Below are 27901 nucleotides of genomic sequence, written 5' to 3' on the forward strand. Positions count from 1 at the left end.
AGTATTGGTGGTACTCACGCAGATCGCATAGTAGCTGCTGATTTGCTCAGATCAGCTCTGCTAGACTTGGCTGCTACCAAGAAGAATTCCGGTGTAGTGACCATTGACAATTTACTCGGTGAAGACACTTCCCGTACGATTATTATGATGAAGACGGTTAATGAGGACAGCGTTATGAAAGCTCTGACTCAGCTGGTCGAGGAGCTCAACATCCCCAAACCCTCGATGTTTTATACTCCTACTAATCACTCTGCTGTGCATTTCGAGTCCTCTGGTGTTGGTTTTTGCACTGAGTGTTTGAAGAAAAAGGTAGCTATAATGGAGATTCCTTGTGGTAAGGAATACGGAGGTAAAGCTTATATGTGCGAAGAGTGTTATAGTAAACGTGATGATGCTGGCCCTGTTTTCAAGATCGAATACTAGACATTTGATTACTTTTTTATTGTCTTATCACTTTTATCTACTCCTTTCATCGTAGTAGTGAATTCACATGATTTGCAAAGGGTTGTGTTGTTATCGGTTCACACTGGATGGCTGTGTCTTCCACATGAGCGAAGCGATGCACCTATATTCTGTGAGTAACAGAACCGTGGCGATCGCGCCTACACATATTCCGTTGTATTTTTCTGATCTATTTACTTGACCCTTCCCTTTCTGCGCTACGACCAATGGATCGGCAGATGGCCATTCGCTGGCTGGTAGGACTAAACGATCCGTCTCGAATGTATGCTGACGATTCGTCCCCTTCCTCGCGGTGTTCCCAGTTATTTCCACTGCGCTAACTCTTCATTATCAAAGGTACTGGGCTAAAAACAGTTGCCGCATATGCCATATGCTACTTTCAGCAGAAATTGATTAATACATCGGGACTTTTGATACCAAAACAACAACAAAATCAGGTAGAGGAAATGCCTCATTGAAACCCATGAATGAACTCATACACACAAATCATCCACCAAAATGGCTGCTAGCTCTCAGCATGTCACTTCCAACAGGTGTTGAAGAACGATCCCGATCAGACGAGACGCTGATACCCTCCGAGTTCTCTTCATAATTCCAAGCTGTGAGTAACACCACCGGGCGACGCTCTTCTTTCTAAAGTGAAAGTATACTAACAACCGAACTTCTGTCGACTCACATCAGGGGAATAGTCACAATTTAGTGACGGCACTGGACGAAAAGGATCGCGCCATTCGCGGTACCTTCCAGAACTGGAGTTTCACTCGTGACATGAAATACATATTTCACAAAGCAGCTTTTCACTGAGCATCACGCCACTTCACGCAAGACGGTTGAACTCCACAGATACTAATCCTGTTAGATTCATTATTACACATGATATTCATAGTATGGCTATATCCTGTATTTATTATACGTCACATTATTGTTGCTATTTTCATGTTTCAATTTCAGTACTGGAGTTTCACCCGTTTAACGTGAAGTGGCGTAATACTCCATGCAAATTTAAGACATATACGTCTTCGCGACCGATAACACGATTGTTTTTCACCAAGTGAAATATGTTTTTCCACTAGTCTTTTCACAGTTGAAACTCCATTAATCTTTCAACAACATACCATTCGTATGGACTGAGTTGAGTTGAATGAATGAGGTCATCAGCTGCAGCAATTATGGTATCAGTCAGGAACTTTGGAGACAACCTAAAGAGACAGGCCCTCTAATTTGTATATATCAATATGATCAATAATATCCAGTGTTGGAGTGAATTTTCGCCTTCCTCACTGATTATACAAGTTCACATACAAATTTGGGTAGAAGTGTACAGAAACCAATTTCCCTCGAAATTTTCACAAACGATAGATTGTCCGGTGCAATTCGAAATCCTACTAGAATTGTATACATATTGTTATCATCTATGTATCGCTGCCAAGCAAGCAAATATCAAAAACAGTCTCGAATACGCTCGTTCAAACATTGCTAAATTTCCCCCAAAAAATACGTCAAGTTTTTTTTTCATTTCACTCGTGAATATTTAATCACTTTCGAGGAGCCACGACTGGACTAATAACAACAATCACATACACATGAAAACGTCTCATGCACTCCGAACCTACTCCGTAATTTCCATCATCTTCGCATTGTCACTAACTGTCGGCTGACCTAAGACCAAGATAAGGCACATCACACACTTTGTATTGACACACCTTCGTTCGGTTTCATGACGGCTCCTGTAGACTCGGAAGCCTGAAAACACCACCAAACGAATAAATCATCTGCGAAATTTATTCTCATCGAGGGCTTTATCTAAGGCACATGCGCACCTCCGGAACGCATCCCTCGACACTCGCAGTAGTGATGTATGTATGAATAATCTCGAGCTACTCTCTCCGTCCCAATTTGCATACTTATTATCAAATTTAATGGCAATATACTATCACCTTGCCAGAAGGAGTTTAGGAGTGGGAATTCTCACGAGTTGGCCAAGAAATGGCCGAGCAGCCGTCAAGCGATGATCCTCAGCCTGAGTCAGCTTCACGCTGCCGCACTTGACGCGCGAGATTGACGACCCTATCTTTCTCATGCCAAGGACTTTCACCGCCAAAGTTTCACTAACCCTAGTGTATTAATTTCCCAAATTTTTTTTGAAATATTTTCTTTTTTTTCAAAGAAAAAATACATCGGGACCATACTTCGACATACAAATAACAGCACTATGAATACAATAACATAGCAGTAAGATAATATGTATAGTGTGTTCGATTTTGATAGTTCGAAAGGGAACAAGTGTATATATTTTAGAATTCGCATAATTTCACGATCAAACACCCGCATATTGGGTAACTATGCGAGTCCTACAGTATTCTCCTGAGGGCCACACCTTCCCAGGTCCTCCACCGTCTGGTTAATGCATCAAAAGAATTGTATAAAATAACAATATGCAGCGAAAACTTTCTATCAGGCATTCCTCACCCTATATGTGCTCTTCTCCTGTAGTAAATCCAATAACCACCGCCGACACAGAGCCGATCGATGGCTACCATCACTAGCCTCAAGGCGACATACAAAGCCACGACTAGATTCGGTCGCAGTTTTCGGATACTCTAACAAGAAAAATAACGTGCATCGACTAATGATGTTACTTGTACACTATACGCCTTTTTTATTGCGCCCGATTAACTAACCCGTTAGTAGAAAAGTACAACTACAGTGTAAAACGTTCATTATCATCAGTTTCCAACACATGGCGTGTAAGAATTCAAGTCTAGCAACATCTCCGGTGGCATCCACCTACCTTTCGGTGCTCCTCGAGTATTCGAAGAACGTTCATATTCGTATGGAGTAACACTCAGATTTTGGAAGATCATCCCACATTGCGATGCCTGGGAACAAGTGCTTCGCTTTGAATGACGATTCTGACTACAGCTATAACAATGGAGTTTCACCCGTAATATGGGAAACCCCAAAATTCCCAGTTCACTCGAGGAGTGAATAACGCGTAAAACACGTGATGTGTGTTTTTCGCGTGATATGGGGTGATTCGCAAAGTGTTTTCGATTCGCCACTTCATATCGCGTTTTTCACATGGAGTATTACACCACTTCACGTAGTAAAACGGGGGAACTCCAATCTGCATTATACTCGAAATCACAAGTGCAGGTTAATAATTTATAATGTGCAAACAGTTGAATTGATCATAGACATTGGAGTTTCACCAATTTCACGTCAAGTGGCGTAATACTCTGTGAAAACCGCGATATTAACGATTCGTAAAATATATTTTTCACTAGTGTTTTTCATATCACGGCTCACGAAACTCCATTATATCCATAATACCCTAAAAATTCAATTCATACATTTTAAACATTGGAGTTTCACCCGTGACGTGAAAAACGTATTCCACGACTACTGCATATCACCGCTAATATCGCGTTTTTCACCGAGTATTACACCACTCCACGTAAAACGAGTAGTTGTGAAACTCCAATAATAAAATAATGATCGATCGATTCTCACCTTAGACTGCAGATCATGTACCAAATCGCCGTTTCTCTTCCTCCTATTCCCTCTACCCCTCGTCCTAACTCGTCTTTTATTCCTTCTGGACGCTCTACTGCTACTGGACACTGCTGTAGGCTCTATCGACTGTTTTTTCGTCATGCCATTTTCAGTGCTGCTTTTTTCACAAGTTGTATTAATTTCTCGATCGTGCAAGTCCCCCACAGGTTCGGTAATATAATCTCTGTCGCCGAAAATTGCCAGTAACTAAAGTTAACTTAGTTTCACCCGTGATGTGAAAAACACTAGTGAAAAAAACATATTCCGCGACTACTGCATATCACCGAGAATAATATCGGGCTTTTTGCAGAGTAATACGTCACTTCGCGTAAAACGGGTTGTGAATTTCTAGCGTAGTAACAAAGCAAAACTACGATCTATGAGAACTGCAGAGAATAAGTGGTCAATCTGAAAAACTGTTAACCGCATTAGAAAAATTACTGTCAAGGAGAAAATTTCAAAATTTCACTACAAAAAATATTTGAATGCGATATCGAGGAAATTATTTCCGCAAAAAAACCATTACAATGGAGTTTCACCCTAGTGATATGAAAAAACACTAGTGAAAAAATATCTCACGACTACTACATAGGGCGAGTATCGCGTTTTCACGGAGTTTTACGCCACTTCACGTGAAAAAGGTTGTGAAACTCCATTAAATTTCGGAAAATTATGGTATTAAAATAAATAAATTAATTCACATTTCAACTCACCGAACCAACTAGCATTAACGCAGCCTCCCGAACTTTCCCATGACTCGATTCGGTACTCCGGCAAATGGCATCAGCTAAACCAGGCAATCGCGTAAACTCCGTTATCTAACACATTGAAGAGTTTTACACGTTTTACGTAGAGTGGTGTAATACTCCATTTGAAAAACGCGATATGAAGTGGCGAATTGAAAACACTGAAAAACCATACCACGTGTTTTACGCGTAATTCATTTTCGAAACGAAATGTGAAAAGGATATCGCGGATGAAACTCCAATACCTCACTGCCTTGCAAATAGCATCAAATACAAATCGATTACTTGGGCGCGCGCTTTTTGCAACAGCCCCGGCCGCAGCCTTACCAGTCTGTTTTCGATCATCTCACTGAGTTCCACTTCCATCGGTGGTGAAAACAACGATGCTAATGCTAAGAGGGCTGCCCATCTTAGCCGTACACAAGATGGTGAAATCAAACATCGATACTGAGCAGAAAGAAAGTTATATATTAAATTTCCTTTTGGGAAAAATATGAAAATTCTGAAGGAAATTTTTACACTTCTACCCGAATTCATATGTAAACTCTTCTGAGCTCAACTGACGAGGAAAGCGAACATATATTCCTACTACTCCAACACTGCCGAACTCAGAAGTTTCCACACTATACAGTGAAAAATCTATAATTTACCACAATTTTCTCATCGTTCAACCATGTAGTTGACCATGTGCATATCTTCTCAAATTCTGTTAAGCAACTAGCAAACTCTGACATCCAGTTTTGGAGGAATATATATTCGCTCTTCTCAGCTGAGCTCAGGAGTTTCCTCACTAATTTTCAAAAACCAGCTACAATTTCCATATTCTCACCAACACATGTAGTTGACCATGTGCATATTTCTCCCAACTCTTTATAAACTAATGCTGAAGCTCAGTTTTGGAGGAATGTATATTCACTCTTCTCAGCTGAGCTCAAAAAAACGAAAGTTTCCTAGAATTTCCCAATATTTCCTCACAAATTTTCATAATGTCATCAACTATGCAGCTAACAATGGAGTTTCACCCGTTTTACGTGAAGTGGCGTAAAACTCGGTGATATTCGCGGTGATATGGAGTAGTCGTGAAATATATTTTTCACTAGTGTTTTTAATATCACTAGGGTCAAGAAACTCTCACGTGCATATTTTCGCCCACACTGGCACAAGTCCATTTGAGATGTTAAGAAAACTAGCTTCCAAAATATCAGTGACGAACATATTCTCGCTTTTCTCAGCTGAGCTCAGGAAAAATTCACCAAATTTTTCAGAAGTTTCCCAAAATTTTTTGCACCATATACATATTTTTCCCCACTTTTCTCACCAATTTATCCACTGCTCGCGTGTCAGTATAACCGCTAATTTTCGCTTGTAGAACTGACTGGTATAATATACCCATCGTAATGCAACCAAGCGCCCTGTATTCCTAACAAAAAAATTTTTTTCCAAAAAATTCCAAATATTTCAATACTCACCGAATCTATCGTTTCAGAAGAGGCCAATCGAAGAATATATTTATACTCAGAATTTGACAAAAATTTTGCAGTGCGTTTTGATACCGGTTGATTCTCAACTCGTTCATATGCTTCCAATGCGGCAACTTTACTCCACAAAAAAAGGACCAACCCTGATACCTGCAAGAAAAAATAAAACGTCGACTATTATCACATTAGAGTTTCACCCGTTCAACGTGAAGTGGCGTTTTAATACTTCATGTAAATTCAAGACGTGTTTTTTCGTGAAGTGAATCGTGAAATATGTTTTTCATATCACGGGTAAAACTAGAATCATCATCATAGCTCACCTCAGCTGAAGAACTCTTTGGTAGGAGTTTCTGAAGGTACGGTAGTAATCCTGCTTTGAGACATAATCGAATTTCAGATCTGAATTGCAGTGATGGTATATTGTAGGGAAAATCCAATAACAACAACATATACAACAACAACAACAACAACAACAACAACATCAACATATACAACAACAACATCAACAACAATAACAACATCAACAACAACAACAACATCAACAACAACAACAACAACAACAACAACATATACAACAACAACAACAACAACAACAACAACATATACAACAACAACAACAACATATACAACAACAACAACAACAACAACAACAACAACAACAACAACAACAACGACAACATTCTTACTTTCCCAAATCACAATATATGGCTAGTAATCGTAAACCAGCAATTCTATTCACTGAATGTGATAACACCTGTGATAAAACAGCGATCATCCTACAATGAAAACTTTTACGCTACTTCATGTAAAACAAATGAAACTCCAATAAATGAGATACTTCCAAAATCTATGGTGAAGAAAGAAGCTCAAGACTTGACGAAGTTGATAGGAAATTTATCGGGCAAAAATTGCGCGTTTTACATACTGTAATTTTCCCGTGGGGAACACATCCGATGTAACTACGCCGTGTTGTCGGCGTTTTAACTTAACTCACACATATTCACTTTTATTTTAAGCCTCTCAAATATGCTCTGATGTGAAGCATGCTAATATCGACACTAATACAATAGATTTTCACAACTACCCGTTTTACGAGAAGTGGCGTCGTAAAACTCGGTGAAAAACGCGATATTCAACGCGGTGATAGTGTGGTGAAATATATTTTTCACTAGTGTTCTTCATATCACTAGGGTGAAGAAACTCCAGTGTTGAAGGAATATATGTTCGCCTCATACGAGATTACAACGAATTGTGGTAGAAGTGTAGAGAAATCAACAAGAATTTTTATATTGTCATCACCAACACATGTACTTGACTATGTGGATATTTTCTCCCACACTGCTCAGTGAACTCCTTCTGAGCTTCAATGTTGTTGGAGTAGTAGGAATATATGTTCGCTTTCCTCATCAGCTGAGCTCGAAAGTTTAAATACGAATTCGAGTAGAAGTGGTACAAAAGCCAACAAAAATTTCCGAAAAAATCCCATTTTGTCACCAACACTTGCATTTTTCCCCACACTGGAAGATTGTATTACACCACCAACAATAACACTAATAACACTACCATTTTTAAACATGATAATTCCGAGACCATTGAAATTGCAAATGCGTATTCCACACGTAAACATGATTTATTACACTCCCTGAAACAAATTTCCCGAAAATTTCGACTCACCTGTAGTAAAATCGGAAGTTCTCGCGGAATTCTGCAGTTTTCCGTATCGATTCCCTCCACTAACAACAACAATGCACAAACTAATCTCAACTATGCGGAAATCAGTACTCAATGGAGTTTCACAACTACCCGTTTTACGTCAAGTGGCGTCGCAAAACTCCGTGAAAAACGCGATATTCGCGGTGATATGCAGTAGTCGTGAAATGTTTTATCACTAGTGTTCTTATATCACGTCTGAAACTCCAATATTGGAGTAGGAATATATGTAATCGCTTTCCTCATTAGCTGAGCTCAGAAGAGTTTATATACGAACTCGGGTAGAAGTGTATTACAAAAACCAACAATAATTTTAATATTGTCATCACCAACACATGTAGTTGACCATGCGCATTCTTTCCTCCTATACTTTCCACCAAACTAATTTCGGAACTCAGATTCTCAGTGTTGGAGGAATATATCTTCGCTTTACTCATTCCTCAATTTCGTGTACAAAAACCAATAAGAATTTTCATATCGTCATCACCAACACATGTAGTTGACCATGTGCGTATTCCCACCTGAATTGTGTTTTCTCCGCAACCAAACACTAAACGCTCTCAGCTGGTCTCTAAAGAACTCTCTCACAGGATCAGTTCCCCGTATCTGCCGATAATTCGTCGAATCAACAACGGATTCGAAAAAATCTCGCGCGCCCCACCTGTGAAGTCAGCAGGCTATTTCGCTCGCCTTGCACTACACGCAGTACTGAGGCTTCCATCACGAGTTCCCACGTTTCCCATAAGGAGTGATGACTACAGTCGGGCAACTCGGGCATTGATACGCTCGTTAGACCGACCAGAGCTGAGGACAAAATGGCATTCGTCTGGCGTTTGGAAAATTCCACTTTTTTTGCGAACCAGAGTTTCACCCGTGATATGAAAAACAAATTTCACATTTTACTTACTCGCGAAAAACGCATGTGAGCAATGAGTAACACGCGGTATGTGTTTTTCATGTGATACGGGGTGATTCGTAAAGTGTTTTCAATTCGCCACTTCATATCGCGTTTAACACATGGAGTATTACACCGCTTCACGTAAAACGTGTGAAATATGAGATATTTTTTTCACTAAAGTTTCTCACATCACCGTGGAAATTTTATTGTGTATAAAAAAATGCGCGCGTTCTCTCTGCGTTATTTCGTTCAACGATTTCCCTACAACTACACCAGTTGAGCTCTCCAAACACATACCATTCGGAAGAGTGCAGTTCATGCATTCTGCGAAAAAGTACGAAATTGCTTTTGAGGAAACTCTGTATTGAAAATTTATGATATTTTCACGATTTTTTTGCGATATATTGGAGTTTCTTGACCCTAGTGATATGAAAAACACTAGTAAAAAATCTATTTCACGACTATTGCATATCACCGCGAACATTGCGTTTTTCACTAACATACCATTTCATGCAAAATGGGTTGTGAAACTCCATTATATATTTTTTTCTATATCCTGTATTTTTTTAGCAAACATTGCTCGAAGAATGCCCGTCCCGGGGATCGAACCAACGATCAATACAAAAAATACAATTTCCATTTCTCCATATCAAAAGCCCTCTAAGACGAATACTCACAAATAAGTCTTTGAGCTAACAAATAGTTGCGAAACAGTGAAGCCAGAACGACATCTTTTCGAAATAAAATCTCATATGTATCTGAAAAAAATACAAAAATATACCCGAAAAATTTTCAAATTTTCGCAAACCACCAGCAGGAAGGGAGCTCCACGCTATGGAGTTCATAATACTGGTAAATACAGAATTCAGCTGTCTGAATTCACTCGAATTCTCCACTTCATTTCCATCTAAAATAACATCTGTTACCACAACAGAGCACTTCAGCACGAACCCTCTCCGATGGTGAACTCCCCAAGTTTGCTGAGAATAGCCTCCAATTTGACACTGTCATTATCTTGGTCGAAGCCTAGCAGACACTTCGAGAGAGGACCGTAGAATCCCGAGCCTACGAAAGATGAGAAATATAATGGAGTTCCTTCACTCTAGTGATATGAAAAACAGTAGTGAAAAATATATTTCACGACTACTGCATATCACCGCGAATATCACCGAGTTTTACGCCACTTCGCGTAAAACGGGCTGTGGAACGCTAGTAATATATGGAGTATTTAAATATCTAAAGAACGGAGTACTACTAGACAAACCTACTAAAAAAAGATAACATCCCATTGTCAAAGTACGATATAATAGTATAGATGCACATTTATACTCATTGGAGTTTCACAACTACCCGTTTTACGTGAAGTGGCGTAAAACTCGGTGGAGAACGCGATATTCGCGCTATGCAGTAGTCGCGAAATATGTTTTTCACTAGTGTTTTTCATATCACTAGGGTGAAACTCCATTATATTTGTTTTCTTATCTGCCACATAATGAAATAATGACCCCTACATAAGAATTGTAATGCTGTTTTCAATGGCGCCGTCAAACACGCTGTGAGTATTTGGGACGGGAGCTTCGACCCTGACAACAAACAACTACGGAGTAGGAATATATCTTCGCCTTCCTCATCAGCTAAGCTCAGGAATTTACATATGAATTCGGGTAGAAGTGTAATACAGAATTTTCATATTGTCATCACCAACACATGTAGTTGACTATGTGCATGTTTCAGGGAATTCATTTCGAAATTCAAAAATCTCAGTGTTGGAGGAATATATATTCGCTTTCATAAAAGTTTACATAGAAATTTGGGTAGATTTTTACCAAAAAAACCATGAGAATTTTTCCCAACACATGTAGTTGACCATAACTGCATAAAACAACCCTATACCGTAACTGTTACCGAGATGGGGATTCGTTTCATCTCGACCACAACTAGCCAATATGAAAATTTCGCTTTTTTCCACGGCATTCGAGTAAAACAAGCCAACCTCATGAAACGCATCAATGTAAGAACCTGAAAAAATTTCAGTAAAATTTCGACCAATTTAATTTCGCTTACCAGCGCGATCACAGTCGAAAATGTAAACAGCCGGTTTGCCGAGCCAACCGATGAGTTTATGAATGTTTATTGGAGAGCATTCGTCCAGTGCCTGAAAAAAAATAGAAAATGATGAATAAGTATTCAAATTCGAGGCTGGAAAATATTAACGTGTGTCGGTGACAATGTGAAATCTCTGAGGAAACTCTTATTGGTTTTTGTATTACACTTCTACTCGAATTCATATGTTAACTCCTGAGCTCAGCTGATGAGGGAAACGAACATATATTCCTCCAACACTGCGTTCCGCTAGGGAACAAAAAAGGGTGTACACTGACGGGAACAAGACCATGAGAATTCAGCAAAAGAATTTATAGCAGAATTAGTAAACACGATATATGGATGACCAAAGCGAATGGTAGGAAAAATTGAGGTAATCGTTTTTTTCTTTTTTTCTTATAATATTTCCCATTTTTTCTGATTATTTCTCCCTTTTTGTCGAAAATAAGATTCTATTCTAATTACTAGAAACGGTATGGAGAAAAAATTACGTATATATTTCCTATTCGGGAGAATGCAAGAGTCTCAACGGAAAATTGCGAAGCCCGTGGAAAATTTATTTTGAGCAACATTAATATCAAATCCTAAAAATTTCGCTGCAAGTCAACGAGATGATATACTTCTCATCGGGAACTCAATACATTGAGAACGATTCGTATTTATACTCGGAGAAAATAAACTAAAACACTTCATATTGGCAGTGTTGGCGGGACATTACAATTCGCTTTGCTCAACCAAGTCTAGGAGTTTCTATACTGATTATATGCATTCACATGAAAAATTCGCGTAGAATCGATAAGAATTTCCTCACAATTTTCATATTGTCATCAACCCACATAGTTGACAATGTCTATATTGCAGTCATAACTCAGATAATAGAAAACCACAAATAGAACTCACTTGATTATACATTGGCAAGGAATGACCGTGAACCATACCAGAGGACGAAGGATCTGAAAACAAGTAAGGTCTGCTGTTATCAACTAATGTCACAATCATCATCTGATCGTCCCTTCGCCCGAGGACTATCAAAGTGCCTCCCAGACTAGGAGGCATTTCCAGGTCAATTTAACATTTCCCCAGAATTTTTAATAATTTAACCACTTTTTTTGAAAAAAGTGAAATTACCTTTTTTCAATCTTTTACCGACTGATTTTAACTTATTACCCAAAACTTTAATATAATAGCTAGTCTTTTTAAAAACAGTGATATGAAAAACACTAGTGAGAAACATATTCTTTCATCTCGCGAAAAGCGTACGTGAGCGATTAATAAGCCGTAAAACACGTGATATGTTTTTTAAACGTGAAAATATTGCGCGTATCACGCGTTATAAGAGTTCACATTGTGCAATACTGAATCCGTAAACATTTATATACGTTCGATACGAGTTCATATGCCAGTATAATAAATAAGGAAGTAACTGTGATACACATATTATATGTAATATTTATCACGCGAAAATCATCCCCAAAACGATACTTCTGTCAAAAAGCACGTGTAGATAAAGATTCAAAACGTGCCCCAGTGATAAGGTACAAAACAGGTCCGTACATGTAACAGTGCCAGATTGATAACTGAGGTAATGGAAAACAATTCTTTCGGTCGTGCCTGAGGTGATGATCGATTTTCGAATACTCGCGCATTCGTTTAACTCACTTCTTCGGGCAGTATGACAAACTCTTCTGAGATGATCCGGTCTAAAAAGAAACTATATAAACTCAAAACAATTTTGAATAATTTTCCCACTCAAAAATATCACAATATATTGGGGAAAATGCGCACATGGTCAACTACATGCGTTTATGACAAGATGAGCATCTCGAGGAAATTTTTGTTGGTTTCTGTACACTTTTACCCGAATTCGTATGTGAATCTCGATTGAACATTATCGCATTGAAGTGGATAAATAACATATCACTCTGATTAATATATATCAAATAAAATACCGGAATGTTGTCCATCCGTGAGATGAGCAACAAATTTCACATTTTATTTCGCGAAAAACGCATGTGAGCAGTGAATAACGCGTAAAACACGTGGTATGTGTTTTTCATGTGATACGGGGTGATTCGCGAAGTGTTTTCAATTCGCCACTTCATATCGCGTTTTTAACATGGAGTATTACATCACTTCACGTAAAACTATTCCAACTACAATCCATTAAATAAAGTGAAAGGAATATATTTGGAGTTTCACAACTACCCGTTTTACGTGAAGTGGCGTCGGAATACTCCGTGAAAAACGCGATATTCGCGGTGATATGCAGTAGTCGGGAAATATATTTTTCATATCACTAGGGCCGCCCTTAGAACTCCATTATATAATACTAAAATCAACCTTCCATCACCTCCTTACGTTGGATCCGGACACACCCTACACAGTTGAGCTGGCATGGGAGCATTTTCAAAACGATTCCATACACTGCCAGGCTCAAAACGGAACAATCGGTAATATCTGAATTGTGCTTGCGGGTGAAGATGGCAACCAAAGACTTACAGCATCTGTAAGCTCTTGAGAAGCGACGCCATTGGAGTTGTATCTACCATTGATCGATTTATACTGGAGTTGCACGACCCGTTTTACGCGAAGTGGCGAGAAACACGATATGAAGGGAATTGAAAATAGTTGGCGAATTACACCGGACAAATCACCCCATTTCACGTGAAACACATACCACGTGTTTTACGCGTTATTCCCTGCTCACATGCGTTTTTCGGGAGTAAGTGAAATGTAAAAGATGTTTTCCATATCACGGGTCAAGAAACTCCATACAAGAAACGCGCAAAAATCAATGTTATTTTCTACAACTTAATTGCTCTCACCAATGCGCATAATTTCCCACACAATTGTGATGAGATACAGTATTGGAAATTCTGCACATGATGACAATCTTGAGGAATTCTTATTGGTGATATGCGACATATTATACAATAACTACCTCGATTTCCCTGTTCTTGAAATAGCTTGTGCACGCCTTGCTTTACATGGCTCCATTGTTGTAATTGAATTTTCTCTATAGTGTTCAGATATTTCCTATTTCCTCTCATTTTACTTCCCGTGTTGACCACCATAACAGCTTGAGTCGTTCCTAATCGCAACCATCTAAGCGCGGGAAAATATGCACATGTGTTGGTGACAATATGAAAATTCTGTATTACACTTTTATTAATAAGCGATTTTCACAATATTCAAGTCCTAACGTATATCAACAGCGTGGGAAAATATGAACATGGTCAACTACGTGTGTTGGTGAGAAAACGAAAATTCTGGGAGGAAATTTTGGGAATTTCTTATTGGTTTATGCACACTTTCACACGAATTTCTCGAATGAGCGTGGAAACTCCCGAGATCTTCAACTGAGGAAAGCGAACATATATTCCAAATCCAGCAATGTGTATACTGGAGTTTCTCCACCCTAGTGATATGGCAAAAAACACTAGTGAAAAACATATTTCACGACTACTGAATAGTGCGAATATCGCGTTTTCACCGAGTTTTACGCCACTTCGCGTAAAATGGGTAGTTGTGAAACTGCAATACTAATTACTTATTATTTCGTTTTCAGCTAAACAGCCTGCTTCCTCTGCTACTTCCCATGCTGGAGTTTCTTGCTTCAAATGCGGTATTGAATCGATCACGCCATCTCTAGGAGAAATCATTGGAGTTTCACTCGTGATACGGAAATCACTAGTGAGAAACACATTTAACTTCGCGAAAAAAACGCATGTGAGCAGTGAATAACGCGTAGTACACGTTCTATGCAACAGCAGCAGTAGTTCAACAGGGCGAGGTAGGCGATGCAGAATCAGACTGCACAACTTGAAGAACAACCTCCTCAGATACTGCTCACATCAACTCGAAATTTTCATATAAACTCTCGCAGAACGATTATATTGGAGTTTCATCCGTTTAACGTGAAGTGGCATAATACTCCATATAAATTCAAAACGTGTATGTCTTCGCGGCCGCCAACACAATTTTTCTCCCTAAAGTGAATTGTAAAAAATGTTTTTCACTAGAGTTTTTCATATCACGGGTGAAACTCCAATGTTCAATAACAAGAGCGGCTCTATTTTCAAAAAATAAGTTTTCTCGCACTCTTCGAATGCGAACCTTATGGTATTAATTCCTTCTGCATGGTGCAAAAATGATAATACCACTCCGCTAACAACAACCCCGGAATTTTATCACAACTACCCGTTTTACGTGAAGTGGCGTAAAACTCGCTGAAGAACGCGATTTTCATGGTGATATGCAGTAGTAGTATAATGTGCTTTTCATATCACTAGGGTGAAGAAACTCCACTAGTATAGAGGAAATCGCCAAGTAACCCATGTCCTTTATTAACCTGTTACAAACCCAAATCATATTGTCATTGAAGACTTGACAGCAGCGCGATCGATGGACAAACTTCTGTTGAAGTGTTCCGCACCTCCGACGGCTTCATTGCTAGCAGAGCATCCCGACCATCCGAATCGTTAGTTACGAATGAACCTTCATTTTACACAATCTGTCCGGTTGATCTACTCCGTCGGAAGAACCTCCAGTGACGCTACCATTACACATCCCATACCCAGTTGACCTCTGTAACACACTAAACACAACACAGTGCAGTCGGGCAACTGTCGAGAATATGATGACGTAAGGCAAAAATACGTCAAGACTGTACAAACGAACTAATCTTTTAACGCCAGTGGAAAAATATAACACTCCTTTACTGAGTACCCTTCTGAACACCAAAAACGTCCCTCATCCACAGTGCACTTCAAACTCACCGTTTTAGCTTGCTTCACATGCTTTCCCTCTCCAACAACTTTCTCCACTAAGGAAGTCTTCACAGCCATCGTATGAGCATCAGATCGCATGTTAGCAAGCATAGTAACAAGCGCAGTATTCACAGGAGTTGGTACACCAACTAACGACCCGAAGCGCACCTGATTGAACATCATTTATTCAGGCAGACATTTTTCAGATTTTTCTACGAACTACATACAATGACCAACGTAGAAAAATATAAAAAAACATAACATCAAAATAGACCATTGATATCAAAGAATTTAAATAGTAAAGAAAAAAATCAAAATCTCCGAGGAGCTCTGCGCGAATTCCAGTGGGAATTTCCATGATGTAACTTCGTTATACTTCATGTTACAACTTCTACTCCGCATATAACAACCAGAGTAGAAAACTACACAAAAAGAAACACGCGTGAACAAGAATCGAAACCCCCGCTATGAAATTCGTATTTCGTGTACATTTCAACCCCGTATACAAATTCACAAACTCACAAACTCACAAACTCAGCTGAGCAACCATGGATTTTATATTCACCTACTACGACGATTCCACCACTAAACGACGAGAGATCCCAGCAGAAAAGGCACTTACAACTTGACCATTGATAAAATTGATCTCAGTCGGGCGTCCAAGTCTAACATCCCTTAGCATCGAGCTAACGTTAGAGCTGGTGCATCGGGCAGTGTCCGTCCACAGAGCATCCGAGTACTCCAATGGTACCTAAAGCACACCATATCACAGCGAAGGACGAAAACCAGCGAGGAAAAATCATACGAAAAATACCCTGAATATGATTAACTAAAATATGGAGATTCTTACTGGTTTTTGTACACTTCTACCCTACGTGTGCAAACTCGAATAATGATATAGTTGCGGAGCATATACCGCAACAACAGGCACTTTCAAGTTGTGCGTGCGTGCAGAATTATTCTGGCTTAACTACGAAGCGTTGAAGGCCACCACATGGATCAAATGACTTCTCTATATGCGAACATCTCGACGAAAATGACAGAAAAACGTCCAATCCGGGAATCGAACCGGGGACCTATATCAAATTCATTGATTGCATCAATAGACGAGGACTAAGTGAGCTCCGCCCCTTCCTCACGAAGGCCTAGTAAACAAACTCCGAAAGAAAACCAGACGAATTTTCCTCACCTTAACACCCATCACTCGGGCAACATTATAGGCCTCGTGTGCAGCCGCAGATGCTAGGGAAAATCTACCATCAAAAATAGTTACCAAAATTCCCTCCCCAAAAACACTTACAGTTGAGAATTGTCCAAAATTTCGCCGTTCAGGACGCCAAAAATGGCACTCACCGGGTTGATAGCGACATTTACTATTAGTTTGTCCCAAACCTGATAATACAACGAAATCATTGCAGAGCGAGCAAACTACAACAGACACTTTCGAGTTGTGCATGCGTGCAGAATAATCCTGGCTCAACTACGAAACGTAGGAGGCGACCAAAGAGATCAAACGACTCCTTTATATGCCGAAAATTCCGCAGAAATCGAAGACTTTTTACGGCAAAATTTTCTACCAATGAAAATATATCGAAACCATTGATCCGATCAGTAGATGCGGACTAAGCGAGCTCCACCCCTTCATCAAGAAGACATAATACCCCAGTCTCTAGTTCGTTATAGACCTACCATCTGCTGAGCTTCATCATCATCAACAGCATCTGACACATTGCAGGGAACCTGGGCGTCCTTGAAACACGCCGATAGTAATCGAGGGAGATTGTCTTCTGCGTGCTCCGAGACACTCTTCGGGGGGATAAGCTAACATAAACCATAAACGCCACTCATACGGTAGAGGACGATCATCACAGTAGCCTATCTGATCCCTCGAAAACTCATCTGATTGATTTTACCACTACTTATAATCAACTTCAGCACTTCCAGAGCAAATCCAACTTGGATGATGTTGTGTGTAAGTTGTATAATTCAATTAAAATTTCCCAGCAACTTCTAGCTCATCAGAAACACCTTCTCGCACTCTCAAATACGCTTATGCCCAGCCGTTAATTCAGCACAGGAGATATTCATTTCACAGCCGATCAATGTGACGCTGTAGTACCACCAGAGACCAACCCACCTTCATCCACGCCTCAGTGCCAGGTAAGACGTTGACCTCCAACACGCCAGGACGGGGTAGGTTGCAACCAATGTTAGTAACCGCCTGAAACAAGATTGTTAAAGTAAAATCTGAAAAACAACAAGCCCAATGATATCTGAAGTTCAATGACCATCCGATATCTTCCTGGGCGAATTGATCGATTATGAGTATCTTTTCCTCTCACTTTGAAACGGTAAGATACGTCACTCACCTGGAAGATATTTTTGCTCACGACCGATAACGCATCAACAGCTCCAATGCCGTTTTGAATCTAAAACAACTACATTCAGTCGGCCTAAGAAAGGCAACCCTACGCTAAGCACAGGCGCTCCATCACTGAGCAAACCAGAAAGATGTTTCTTAACGACATCTGGATCTTCCAACTGCCATGCCTTGGAGGCTACCACCACAAGCTCCGGTGTAGTACCACCGAATGCACCTAGGCAATCTTCAGCCTGAAATTGAGCAATCCTGATGTGATACATAATCTCTACTCATACACAGGTGATCATCCAGGAACCTATAATGTTCCCGGGAGAAACTCTTTTTGAATTTTCCAATTTCCAATATATAAATGTCATCACGTTAGTAACATTTCCTCCATTGTTATCAAACCCAAAAGGCCCCTAGACTTACATTATGAACAACTCGGAATCCCACAGTGTTCGGTTGTGTTCCCTCCAGAGCTGGTAACATCCTGCCCTCACTGTCCACACAATCCAAACCCGAGCTCATCATCGCCGCTGCATGTGAGTGGGGACTCGTCATGAGCACAACATCGGGAACCTACAGACACCTTTCCCGCACGAGTTCGATCCCCGGGAGTGTCACTTTCTTAGACAACGCTTGAGCAAAGAAAGTCCCCATCGCTCCTCCACCAACCACCGCCACTCTAGTAGGATTCGACGGCATCACAACCGGCGGCGCAGTAACACCTAAGACTATAACTCATGAAAACCAAACCCCACTGCAAAGTGAATTTACCCGCGGCCTCACTGACCGAATGACCAAGCTCAGCCAACAGCGTGTCGTACTCTATCGGCTTCATCTGTGAGTACGTGTGAGGGCCAGGGAAACTACCCGACTTAACCTCGTCTACGTATCTACCACCACAACTACTCACAGACTACTGTGATTCTAATATAGGCTCATCCATTGACATCACAATACCAACAACTCGTTCGAATGGCTGAACTCATGCCACTCACTAAACACCATTGGAGTTTCACCCTAGTGATATGAAAAAAATATATTCCACGACTACTGCATATCACCGCGAATATCGCGTTTCTCACAGAGTTTTACGACGCCACTTCACGTATAACGGGATGTGAAACTCCATCATATCATACATACTATAATACACTAATAAACTACATAAAATTCCAAGTACTACCAGAACCAATCCCTACATGAAATTGGATCATAACAAACTGAATTTCTCCAATAGTATTTTCATGTAGGCTAATGCCAACCAAACCCACCGAGTACATTAACGCGAAATTCACACTCTTCTTGTAATGCATATATGAACAACTAAATCGAAACATTACTCACAATACTTTTTTAACACTATTATTACTACACCACCAGTGTATGCATTTTACTACTATATATTGTCATCATCAACACATGTAGTTGACCATGTACATATTTTCCGAGAAAATATAAAATTTTCAGAAAAATTCTTTTCCACACTGCTGACGTAAACCCCACCTAATTTTCCCCCTACTACCTGCTAACTCCAATATTCATAAGCTCACGAGTATTGACAAACGCCTTTGCCAATTTCGGCGCTTTCGGTGTCAAGCCTAGCAAATCGTGTACCACCAGAACTTGTCCCGAAGTATCTAAAACCATCAGCGTTGAGGAAATGCAAGATTGCAAGTTGCCTACCAGGACCAGAGCCAATGCCTATCGTAGGGATATTTATAGCTTCTGTGATGAGCTTCCCAACTTCACCTGGTACACACTCTAGTACCTGTCGCGAATAGGTGATGGAATTATGGAGTTTCTTCACCCTACTGATATGAAAGACATATTTCACGACTACTGCATATCACCGCGAATATCGCGTTTTTCACCGAGTTTCACGACGCCACTTCATGTAAAACGGGCAGTTGTGAGACTCCATTACTACTACTACTACTACTACTACTACTACGTACTAACATGACACATCCCGCGGCTTCCAACTGCTTAGCAAAGTCGATCAAGTGGCACGCTGCTGAGGCAGCCTTCCCCTGTATCTGATTAAAAAATGCACGTGCCGGGATTCGAATCCGATACCTTCCCCTGCACAAAAGTTATTACCCTCCCATCTGGACATAATAACTCAGCAGTGTGGGAAAATATACGTCTATGAAAATTATGTGGAAATTTTTCGGAAATGATTTTTTCGAAAAAAAAATTTCCAGAAATTTCCTCGAGATTTTCATATTATCACAAACGCACGTCGTCGAGCATGCGCGAATTTTCACACACTGGCTTAGCGGCGTCAATACGACAACACTCATATTTCTGAATTTCGAAATTACTTACAAAACAATTTGTGAGAAAGTCAACTACATGTGTTGGTGATAATATTAAAATTTTATATACCCTAATCCGGAACGGCTCAAACATATAAGACCGCCCCGTATTACTCGATACCCTCCCATCTGAACGTAACTCTGCGGGGTCAAACCAATATGCCCAACAACACCAATGCCAGCAGCAGTCATGCGCCGTATCAATTCCGTGGAAAATTCTGCTGAGCTCGATGGACACTAACATAAAATTTTCCACAAGTAAAAAACGAAAAAAAACTATACCTCCAACTTAACAATATCCGCTCCAGCTTCCTTGATAAATCTACCAACGATTGTGTAATTTATTCCGTATCCGTGAACGATTACCTAGCTCCATTTCTGACGCCATCTTCTACCGTTAGGAAGGATCCAAAGGGCATATCCCCGATTATCATCGGACGATTATGGACCAAACCGCGACGAACAGCCTGGGTGTGTAAAACCTGAAAAAAAATTTTCCCAATTTTTCCCTATCGGAATAAATTACACTCAGAAAATCGTCCACAAACCTACACTGTGCCCCGGAGAAACTCATTTTACATTTTCCAAATTCTTCAATCAGTTTCCCATATATGAATGTCATCACATTAGTAACATTTTCCTCATTATAGTTTCACCCATGAAATGAGAAACACACTTTACATTTCACTTCGCGAAAAACGGGTGAAACTCCATTGTTATCAAATCCAGAGGGGACGCTATCTATCAACGCTACATGGACCCCTGCTTTTAGCTGAGCCTAACTATAATACTAACGAATATATGTATTAATGGAGTTGTATTCGTTAAAAACACTAGTGAAAAATATATTTCACGACTACTGCATATCACCGAGTTTTACGCCGACACTTCACGTAAAACGGGTAGTTGTGTAACTCCATTACCATAGCATCCATAGAAATCGGCACAGTCGAGTCAAAACCATGAACGACATTGGCGACCGAGTCTCCCACCAGGAGGAGATCAACGCCGCATTCCTCAGCTATACCTACACGGTGATGGAATCGAACCAGGGACCTTCTGGTGTTAATACTACCAGCGGTCATAGCATCGTAACACGTCATCATAGTTATTTTATCACCTTCTCGATGAAGCTTCTTGATCTGCGTTAAAGTGATCTTCTTAGGAGCTTTCGTGTGCGGCGCTGAACGATGGGTGAATCGAAAATTCGAGAAATTTATGGTATGACAAAAAATCGGAAAAATATATCAGCTTTTAGTTTTTAGGGAGAATATTCAGATAATCAACTGCATGTGTTGGTGACAATATGAAAAAATTTCGCAAAAAAATTCTCATTGATTCCCCTACATCTATATTCAACTCTGGAAACTCCTCTAAGCTCAGCTGAGGGAAGCAAACATATATTCCTCCAATGACAAAATCACGTAATAATAATGTCGAACAACATTTTCCTATAAAAGCAGTTGACCATAATACGACCAACGACTTCGAAATCGAGTTATTGTTATTACCCTTAGACGCCGCCTTAGCACCACCATAAGGCGAGGCTTCGCAGCTGCTGCTGAACATTCTACTAGGGGAGTTCAGCACTCTGAAAAAACGAGGAAAAAATGTAGTTTTTTTTCAGAATTCAATTACGACTTGGAAATTTTAGTCAGGTTTTCATACAGTGATCCCGATACCTCACCTGAAGGAGTTTCGTTGAGCTTTATGGAAAGTAGCTGGTCGGATAGATGCAGTTGACACTGATCGACTGAGTAGATGCGACAACAACAACGATGATGAAGGCGATCCCTTAGAACACAGAGAATAGGACATCAACAACAACTATCAACGAATGAGTATCGATAACACTAGTACGGCTTCCTGAGGAGTATCCCCAACTACTATCACTAAGGATGCTTACTTAAGCTCATCATGTCCTTGTCGTAGACAGTAGCGCGCGCCCGGGTACATGGCTCTAGCTGTCTGCAATAATAATATAAGTCTGCACTAAGCTATTTAATATATATGTTTAATAATAAAATTATATTTTAAATATAAAAATAATAGTAATTATAGAAATTATAGTGTATATATGACTACAGTAGTTATCTACATATCTGAACCGCTCTAACTAATATATATTTCATATTTGGAAGCACAAGCCTGCTAGTGCGTCTTGACCTCCGACGGCTCCTGCATGGCGGGTTTTACACCTCGTTACGGCGCGTGCTGGTACTCATTAGCTGCCCTGCTCAGTTTTGGCTAGATGCGTCCAAATATGAGAGTGAAACATGGAGGGATACCATTATGAACGATCCTCTTGCTGTTGATGTATAGCATTAGATCAGGAGCGGAGTTATAGATATACTCCCCGAGTAAAAGTTGGTATTTTGAGGCGCAATTTTAACACGTGTATGCTAAGAATATGTGGAGAAAAGGTTTTACCGGCCGTCGACTTCTCACTAACTACGAAGAGTTAGGCCCTGAAACTTGGAGGTCATATCAGGTAAAGCATAAGTACATACCTCCCTGAGCCGCTAGATGATACTCGTTGTGGTGGCTGTGCACGAGTCGAAAAACCGGATATGCTAAGAATATGTGGAGGGGTGTATATATACATGATGATCTCGGTTTTAGCACCGTTATTTTCTCGAGTGATCGATTACCATATTATTAACAACCATTGGCTCTCCAATAGAGAGCATAGCGCGATGCACTTGTCGTTGGATCTAAAGAGTATATGTATTATCTTGCTTTCGTTATCCACTACCAAAGCCGTTTCATGTTATAAGGAATGTGAGCAGACGATCATAAAAATTCTCCTAGGGGAATTCAGAGTAATCATATATTCCCTATTGGAATCTATAGCCTCGATACAGGTAATGGTTAATGATAATACGACATGTAAAACCAGTAGGCGAGCCTACTATAACGGCTGCAGAGGTAAGCGTCGCCAGGTCTACTGCTTCCCAGAGGAGGAGGAGAGGGTTAAATCGATATACTATCAGAAGCAATCTATAATGAGCCGCCAACTCGAGGAAAGTTACTATACAACAAAATGCTCACTCGGTGACCTGATGTGGTCGTTGACAGATGCAATACAGAGGACTCGTCAAGTAGTCAGCTTCGTATCTCACCAACATGATGATGATTCAACAAATTCTATATAAAAACTTGGTAATTTTTCGGAAAACCATCTCGGTTAACAACGACAAAATATGAGAATATTGCACACATACTGCGGCTGAGCGAATATCTAACAGGTTTCTTAAATTAGGATTAACTTCCAACCTCGCCAGTTAGCAAAAGTAATATTCACAATTACTTGTGTCGGTGACAGCAATATGAAAAAAAAATTTTGAGAAAATTCTTTATTTGGTTTCTGTACTAGAATTCGTATAACTAGTGAGAGAAATGCTGAGCTGCTCAGCTGAGGAGAGTGAATATATATTCCAACACTGCGTTCACTCCGCCGAAAACACAATATTTCGTTTCGCGATGGGATTTACTTTTTTCTGTAGATTTTATGAAATTATCATAGGAATTTTATCGGGTTTTGGAAAATATGCACATTTTTGAGTATATTTTTTGATAATTTTGCGATTTTTTTCGCCGATGTTTTCGCGAATCTTCGCAGTGGAAGTCTCCTGAGCTCAGCTGACGTAGCTGAGATGTTCGATATGATAATTTCGTGTCGCAGTGAAATCGTCGGAATATGAAGATTTACTTTTTTATTATCAGAGTACAGTAACTCACCGGTAGTATGTTCCGTGGAAAATAACACCATTGTTGAGCGGAGCGAAGCTGCGGATATAAACGTGGTAATATTGGTGATCTAATTTTCTTCAAGAGATTGTTAGCATTGGAGTTTCACAACTACCCGTTTTACGTGAAGTGGCGTCGTAAAACTCGGTGAAAAACGCGATATTCAACGCGGTGATATGCAGTAGTCGTGAACTATACTTTCCATATCACTAGGGTGAAGAAACTCCATCATATACATTAAAATGATTATCATCGTTTGATATGATGACACCGACGCCGTTCGCGTGACCTTGTGTATTTTTTGCCAATCTTAATCACATCTAACAGCGTGCATTTCCGACGCTTCACTAGTCTGTTATTTATAATATGTTTGCTTAGTAAAAGTAGCTACTACTCTCACTGGAGTCTCTCGCAGAGGTTAAAGCCCGTAAATGAAATCGGGTATTATCTGTAGAATGCAACTCACGGAATTTTCTAGTGAAAAGGGCTCAATAGGAAGATCTGGGAGAGCACTTTTAAATGGTATTTTTGAATTGTAAAATATGATTTGCCTCTGCTGAGCTATGTGCAGTTGACATACCGAAATTTACTCAAAATCTGTGCGAAAAAAGTGCTTCCTGGTAAAGCGTCGCTATAGGGAATTGACAAACCACAATATGTGATTTAATATTGTATGGTTTACTTGATGAGAATACGCGATGATATGAATTAGTAATAATAGATATACCAATTATGGAAAGAAGTCAACTGGGACTATCAAATCGGGACAGCATGCGGTGGCGCTATCACTCCCACGCCCCCTACAAGTGAAACGGTGATCGATAGAGAGCTATCAGCTATTTATTTAGTTTTACATCTAATAAGCCTTAATAAGGTTTGTTTGCGTATTCGAAGAGATATGAACTTTTCGCTGTCAAAATCGAACACACTGTACTAAGTAGTGGGATTTTAGAAGTGCTCTCCAAGATGTTTCTAATGAGACACTCCTCAGTGGAAAATTCTAATTCAGTTGTGCACCCTGTATTTACTTTTGTTGTCGCAGATTGCGACTGTCGGTCTAGATGGTTTTTATTTTTCTATTTCCAGTGTTGGAATATATGTTCGCTGTCCTCAGCTGAGTCAAAGAATTTCCTCACTAACTGTAAAATTCACATGCGAACTCAAGTAGTATGTTCACAAACTGATGGGAAGATTTCCTCAGAATTTTTTTCATATTGTTATCACCAACACATGTGGTTGACCATGTACATATTTTGTCACACTTTTTATCAATCTATCCGATTCCGATAGTTTTTTGTTGAGTTTCCCGTGGGATGAATGTCGTAGGTAGAAGTAGTTGCCTGAGTATAAATGGAGGATCATCAGGATTCCGCGGAGCTTAATTTCGATCCGGTAAGCGGTGTTGGAGTCGCAGAAATTTCGATGGAGTTTCTTGAGCGGTGACATGAAAAAACATATTTCACCACTACTGCATACCACCGCGAATATCACGTTTTTTACGGAGTATTACGACGTGAAAAGGGCGAAACTTCAGTGTATTCTCAACAGAGTTATTGTGTATGTGAAAGTTTCTGCGGGTAGGTTATGAGCTACGCCCACTTTACCACTGTGCGTGTTATACTAGAGATGGTCAGTAGCAGTAGAATACGTTGAATTGGCATGCCCATAGGAACTACTCTAGTGTTGACTGTGTTCAGGTATGGCAGAAAGCGCAGTGTCTGAATATATGTGAGGTAGAACAGCTTCTACGACAGCCTTACGCCCGTTTGGTTGAGTCGGGTCGTACTAGTGCTAAGACACAATGCCTAGAGCAGAGTTATAAGCATGCACTCAGGTAAGGAGTAAGTCGTTTTCAGTCGTTCTGTTACAGCAGAGTTAAATGGAGTTTCACAACTACCCGCTTTACGTGGAGTGGCGTCGTGAAACTCTGTGGAAAACGCGATATTCGCAGTAGTCGTGAAATAAGTTTTTCATATCACGGCCGCTCGTGAAACTCCAATGGAGACAGTTGTCGTTTTGATGACATTCCAATGAGACATGCTCAACTACATATGTGGTGATTAATACGATTCCCTACAATTTTTCTGCGATTTTTTAAAAAAACGCACTCAAAAAGTCCAAAGTTAATGCTCTGGTTTGGTGGAAATGTCGGTGGTTTTTGACACATATGACGGTTTTCCAATATCCTTTGAGTCAACGGAACACCGTCTGATCTCACGTAGAACGTAAGATTAATAACAGCTTAAAAAGGTCTATGGAAGTTCGATCGTAACAGACTAACGTACTAGCTTGACGCTAGATACACAGCTACATCACAATTATAAGACAACTATGGAGGACAATCTCTTGTGTCTTCGAGTGACTACAACATTCTAAATACTCATTCTCAAAATCCGCTGAACCCAGCACACACACACTCTTCTAACAGAAATTGTCCTATTCTGTTCATCCGGTTTTTTGTTGTCAGGTTTTCCAAAATTACAGACCCTGAAGCCTTGACGGAGCTGCGTGCAGCACTCGAGGACTGGGAGCCACCTACTGCGGCTCAGGGAGGCAAGTTGCACAGCTTCGAGATGGTCAGTGCTGCTTCCTCTCTCTGGTGTTGATTACTATTTCTCTTTCAGGCGCAGTTGGTGTCGTTACTGCCAGAAAACGCGAGTGTGGCGAAATCGTTGATACCGAGTATGTCACGATATAGTGACAAGTGAGTTACTCATTTTATTGCTAATGATAATGATGTTACTTTTCAGTGATCTCGATCAGCTGCTCGCTGACATAACTACTTACAAGAGTTTTGGTGGCGGTATGGGTCTGGAAGAGGACGGTCAAGACGAATTGATATGAGACATTATAGATCATCCAACTTTCACTTGATGAGCGGCGGTCTGTGTTGACTATAGTGTCGGTGAAAAGATACGAAACGGATGTATATTCTTATTAGACGTGAACACGGACGAGATAGCGGACAATATCACCAGAGTCGTCTACTAGCCCATATATCTCAGGGAAATTTAGGCTCAGGAAGAAGGCTTTCCGGTGTTAAATTTATTAACATTTTCAACCCTCTCTCGTGCTCTTCGTGGTTCGACTGCTGGATGCCTCATAAACTTAATACCCCTAGAGCGGCGTAATCAATGCAGTTATGAATATATCCTCGCTTCGCAGTAGTATTCACGAGGACCGTAACGTGTATGGCAAACCATGTTGGAAACTCCATGGAATGTTTCAGTCAGCCTATCTCAAACGATGCTCAACTGCTTTTGTCGTATTGTTAGCCATTAGGAAGCTCAATGGTCAATGGTTAATGGAGTTAGAGATGGTATGGATTCTTTTTAGGAAGTATGGAGGAAGTATTGACAATTGCGCTGTTCGTACTCTTCACATACATACATACCCGTTGTGGTGTTCGCCTCAGTAAAACTGTTGCCGTGGCCTTGACAACAAATGGAATCGAGAGATTCTATTAACAATCATACTCATTAAATCATGATCAACTAGCTTCGAGCTGAGCTAAGATTCCATAGAACTCGGCACAACTACACATATGGTATACCCAATACCACTATGCAGCTCAAAAGTCAACGTCGAGGATGATAGCTTGGCTAGTATTCGAACAGAAATCTCAACATGATAGCATCGGCCCTTGAGAGACCGAAGTAACATCATATTATAATTACACAAAAACAAGCTGAAAGTGTTCGTAGTTAGATCGGACCAATATATGAACAGGCGACGCGAATG

General features: G+C 40.2%; 3 protein-coding genes across 3 annotated transcripts in view; 2 read left to right on the top strand and 1 right to left on the bottom strand.

Moving 5' to 3' along the window:
• The window catches only part of Pmar_PMAR019325 (conserved hypothetical protein), a gene marked incomplete at both ends in the record, with an annotated part of 1842 nt that extends 1419 nt beyond the window's left edge, over window positions 1-423 (top strand). The window contains one exon of the mRNA XM_002784803.1: window positions 56-423. Within this exon, the coding sequence (XP_002784849.1) occupies window positions 56-423 (368 nt within the window). The remainder of the gene's footprint in view (window positions 1-55) is intronic.
• A 514-nt stretch (window positions 424-937) lies between these two features.
• Window positions 938-22239, bottom strand: Pmar_PMAR019327 (hypothetical protein). Its single transcript, XM_002784804.1, has 47 exons — window positions 22098-22239; window positions 21922-22001; window positions 21486-21593; window positions 21334-21437; window positions 20777-20892; window positions 20693-20732; window positions 20525-20647; window positions 20048-20128; window positions 19776-19860; window positions 19615-19729; window positions 18864-18982; window positions 18711-18814; window positions 18516-18665; window positions 18194-18334; window positions 18091-18150; window positions 17859-17942; window positions 17411-17542; window positions 17022-17113; window positions 16911-16974; window positions 16344-16472; window positions 15731-15889; window positions 15461-15507; window positions 13894-14057; window positions 13452-13494; window positions 13311-13409; window positions 12612-12652; window positions 12507-12563; window positions 11853-11905; window positions 10914-11004; window positions 10755-10868; window positions 10361-10432; window positions 9801-9914; window positions 9527-9607; window positions 8613-8755; window positions 8473-8557; window positions 7916-7974; window positions 6233-6391; window positions 6082-6183; window positions 4731-4835; window positions 3976-4224; window positions 3254-3341; window positions 2932-3062; window positions 2166-2205; window positions 2076-2121; window positions 1578-1661; window positions 1139-1202; window positions 938-1095 (listed from the first exon to the last, which is right to left on the bottom strand). Exons 1-47 carry the CDS (start codon window positions 22226-22228, stop codon window positions 949-951), a joined length of 4695 nt encoding a protein of 1564 aa, XP_002784850.1. The 5' UTR covers window positions 22229-22239; the 3' UTR covers window positions 938-948.
• A 3058-nt stretch (window positions 22240-25297) lies between these two features.
• Pmar_PMAR019328 (DNA-directed RNA polymerase II 16 kDa polypeptide, putative) lies at window positions 25298-27033 on the top strand. Its single transcript, XM_002784805.1, has 5 exons — window positions 25298-25552; window positions 25858-25994; window positions 26628-26736; window positions 26785-26864; window positions 26911-27033. Exons 1-5 carry the CDS (start codon window positions 25511-25513, stop codon window positions 27002-27004), a joined length of 462 nt encoding a protein of 153 aa, XP_002784851.1. The 5' UTR covers window positions 25298-25510; the 3' UTR covers window positions 27005-27033.
• Window positions 27034-27901: the final 868 nt, after the last annotated feature.

This window comes from Perkinsus marinus (assembly GCF_000006405.1).
Source record: "Perkinsus marinus ATCC 50983 genomic scaffold scf_1104296934586, whole genome shotgun sequence".
Taxonomy (NCBI): Eukaryota; Perkinsozoa; order Perkinsida; family Perkinsidae; genus Perkinsus; species Perkinsus marinus.